This window comes from Patella vulgata, chromosome 6 (assembly GCF_932274485.2).
Source record: "Patella vulgata chromosome 6, xgPatVulg1.2, whole genome shotgun sequence".
NCBI classification, from domain to species: domain Eukaryota; kingdom Metazoa; phylum Mollusca; class Gastropoda; family Patellidae; genus Patella; species Patella vulgata.
Window position 1 is genome coordinate 40429995 of NC_065884.2, and position 3759 is coordinate 40433753.

The window sequence follows — 3759 nt, forward strand, 5'->3', positions numbered from 1 at the left end:
CTGTTCCAAGTATTCTTAGAGCCAGGCGCCTTATCCTATGGGCGCGTAAATGGACGTCGACCAGCTTTCTTGTTATTACAAAAATTGATATGATGGCCTGGACGTTTACAGTGTGTACAGAAATAATTTGGTCCTTCACATGGTTTAATAGGAGAACAGTACTCACCACAATATCGGCATGGATATGAAGAATTTGTTTGGTAACCACTGGTTCTAGACTGGTAATTATTATGTCGATGAGGTTGATGATGTGATGAATTCTGTTGGTAACCATTGCCTCTAGAATGGTAATTGCTCTGTCTTGGAGGTAGATGGAAATTAGTTTGGTGTTGTCCCTGGTGTCCGGTAAAATCATGTACCTGACGATTTGGTTGGCGGTACTGGTGTGAAGTATAATTTACTTCGTAATGATTATCAGGTACTTGTACCTGATCACTTTGTTCATAATATTGTGTAGGGTGGTGCGTAAATTGTTCATTTTCATGCTTTAGTTTCTTGGCCACGCCTTCTGCTATAGCGCCAATGATATCTTTATTAATGTCCTGGGTCACCATAGATACATTGGGTTGCGTAGGAATTGTGCTTTCTACGAGATAGCACGCACTTTTCAGTTCTTGCCATGTGGATGGCTGTTGTAGCACTACGTGACTTTTAATGTTGGGTAGAAGTCCTTCAATAGCTAAGCCCATGATTACCCGTTCGTCCATATTTGTGTAGTGATACTTTTTTTCTACACGATTTAAAAACATCTCACAAGTTTCACCGTTTGTTTGGGCGTTCACTCTCATATCAACAAATGTACTTGGTTGATATGATTTAAGAAATTGTTCTTTTAACAGTTTTAAGTCATGTTGCACACGTGGTTCAAGATTATCGTACCACCGTCTTGCACCGTCGCGGAGATGTAAAATAATTGTTGGTAATTGGCGGTCATCGTCTAATGATTGCATAGAACAATACAATTCCACATTTTTGAGCCAAAGTGTAGCGTTTTCTGACTTTAATCCATGAAAAGTTGGAATGGTAAAGTGAGCTTGATTCATTGTCCTGTTTTTACTGTTGGTTTGTGTTGATGATTGTGATGCACTTTGCACCACTGTGTTTGTACTCGTCGTTGATGACGTAGATGCGGTAGCACTTCGTGTTAAAATTTTGTTTTTATAGTTGTCTGGTGTCGCTCCTGTTTCTTGATTCATACGGTCTCTTTAAAGGCAATACTCCACCAATTTTAAAGGGGCGTGTTCGTGTCATACGCCGTAGTAATTTGTTTTATGCGTTCCTTGAATTAAAACAGAAGAGAGTTTAAGTTCCAATACTGTATTGTCTCAAATCATAATAAAATACAAAATCAATATAATATACAATTTTAAGATAATAGATTAACAAAATGAACTATGATTTATAAAAGGAATGGGGGGGGGGGGCTAACTCACTTGGCTGTGCAGAGGCACTATTTGTTACACGTATAATTATAGGAGGCGACACGTGTTCCGGATAGGTGGCGTAGCTGCCGATGTGTCATATAGACGTAAATAAAATGCATCTAAATTTGGTTAATCATTTGCTTGTTTGATTTAGCTCTTACAGCTTACATATGCAACTTACGCTTATATATGAAAAGTATATACGATTTAGCGCGCATATTAAAGTGCAGCCAACACTTTTAAGCTCAAACTGAACATAGACTAACGAATATATTTTATAAACCATATGCTGCCATGGTTAGTAAGTATTGAAATATAGTGAAAAAGCTTAACGAACATTTAAACGTAAAATTAAAAAATACCATTACGGCTGTCTAATATGTGATCCGTAACCTATGCTTAATAAGTAAATAATTAAACCAAGCGAAACTTATAAATATATAAGATAACTAACGTAGGGGAAATAACATATATACAAGAAGTAATGTTTGACTAAATAAAATATAATGGAGAATAAAATCATGTAAGAATATATATATGTAAATAACATTTTAGCGGATGAGGACAGCAAAACAGAATAACGTGGCTTACCTTGAATTAAAACAGAAGAGAGTTTAAGTTCCAATACTGTATTGTGAAGAAGCTGAGTCCAACATTCGTATTTAAAGGCAGGTTAAGGATTAACTCATCGAAGACACCTGATTAGTCAGTTGTGGTCACATGGGGTTTAAACCTGCCATGGTCCGAGTGCTTCAGGCCTAATTGACATCCATTGTTTTAGTTAATCCTTTAGTTCTGCTTCATTTGGGAAATACAGTATTGGTAGACATAACTCTCTCAACATGGTAGCCAACTTAATTTATGAGGGTGATTAATTTATTTTAAAACAATGAACTAAAGATTATATCAAGGGATATTAATCTGAAAAGGCTGCCACGTGTATTTAGCCAATTCTAAGTGACTGCCTATAATCTACCCCTCTATAATATAACCAGTCCGCCTGCACTCTAAGCCCTCATAACTATTTTTTACCGTATTCGTATTGATTATTCTCGCTCAAAAACGACAATTTATTCTCGGTACGTTCATCTCTGCAAAATGCTCAGAAATGGTCTCAGATAGCGTTTTCAGGCATCCTGCTTTCAAAATTTTATGGCGGAGGACCCCCAGACCCCCCGCAGAACGGTTCGCGCCTGCGGCGCTAGCCGTGTGTCGGGCTCCGCCAACTCCGCCCCCCCCCCCAAAAAAAAAATTTAATAAGATCTGCGGCCATGGTTACATCTATATTTAGCTAATCATTTGTTCGTTTGATTTAGCTCTTAAAGCTTACATATGCAATTTACGCTCATACATAAAAATAAATATGATTTAGCGCGCATATTAAAGTGCAGCCAACACTTTTGAGCTCAAACTGAACATTGACTAACGAATACAATTTGCGAACCATATGTTGCCATGGTTAATACGAAGTGATAAAATATAGTACAAAAAGGTTAACGAATATTTATACGTGAAATAAAAATAGAACTATGGCTGTCCAATATCTACTAGTAGCCTATGCTTAAATAAGTCAATAATTAAACCAATCGCAACTTATAAACATTTAACATACATATGAGAAATTACATATTATATACAAGAAATAATGTTTGGCTAAATAAAATATAATGGAGAATAAAATCATGTAAGAATAAATAATGTAAATAACATTTTAGCTGATGAGGACGGCAAAACAGAATAACGTGGCTTAAACCGTACCTTGAATTAAAACAGAAGAGAGAGTTTAAGTTCCAATACTGTATTGTGAAGAAATTGAGTAGTAGTAGTTAGTTGTATTTTACGTCCGCTTCCACCGAGGTGATATCACAGACAATAACATGTTAGGTATACAAGGTGCATTAATTTACAATGTGATTAGTGAGAAAAATAGGATAATTAGGTTTTTTCATATATATGTACATAGGACAATAGACAACAGTAGGATAACATGTGCAAAGGACGAAAAAAGTGCCAGTAGACGTTCACAAACATACGAATTTTTGACAGAACAGGCATGGACAATGACGGACATTTTCACAGACATGAACATATTATGTACATATATATACTTATTAGGTCGTTTGTGTTGGTCTGGTCGTTCTGTCCGGTAGAATGGCAGGGCGGTGCAACTCTTCCTTGGGGCTTGTTGGTGAGTATGAGTCCTGGTCCATTCTTCCTTCCATTTGGGTTTGTTGTCCGGTATGGTGGCGTTGTTACATCTTTGTTTCTGTTATCCATTCCTTTTATTGTTGGTTCTCTGAAGGAAGAATCCAGCACCTGAAAAAGAAAGCTAGAG

At 36.7% G+C, this 3759-nt stretch overlaps 1 protein-coding gene across 1 annotated transcript; it reads right to left on the bottom strand.

Annotated features, from left to right (window-relative positions):
* Positions 1 to 1117, bottom strand: LOC126825416 (uncharacterized). Its single transcript, XM_050555103.2, has one exon. The coding sequence runs from the start codon at positions 1041 to 1043 to the stop codon at positions 36 to 38; it is 1008 nt and encodes a 335-aa protein (XP_050411060.1). The 5' UTR covers positions 1044 to 1117; the 3' UTR covers positions 1 to 35.
* Between the last annotated feature and the right edge of the window lie 2642 nt (positions 1118 to 3759).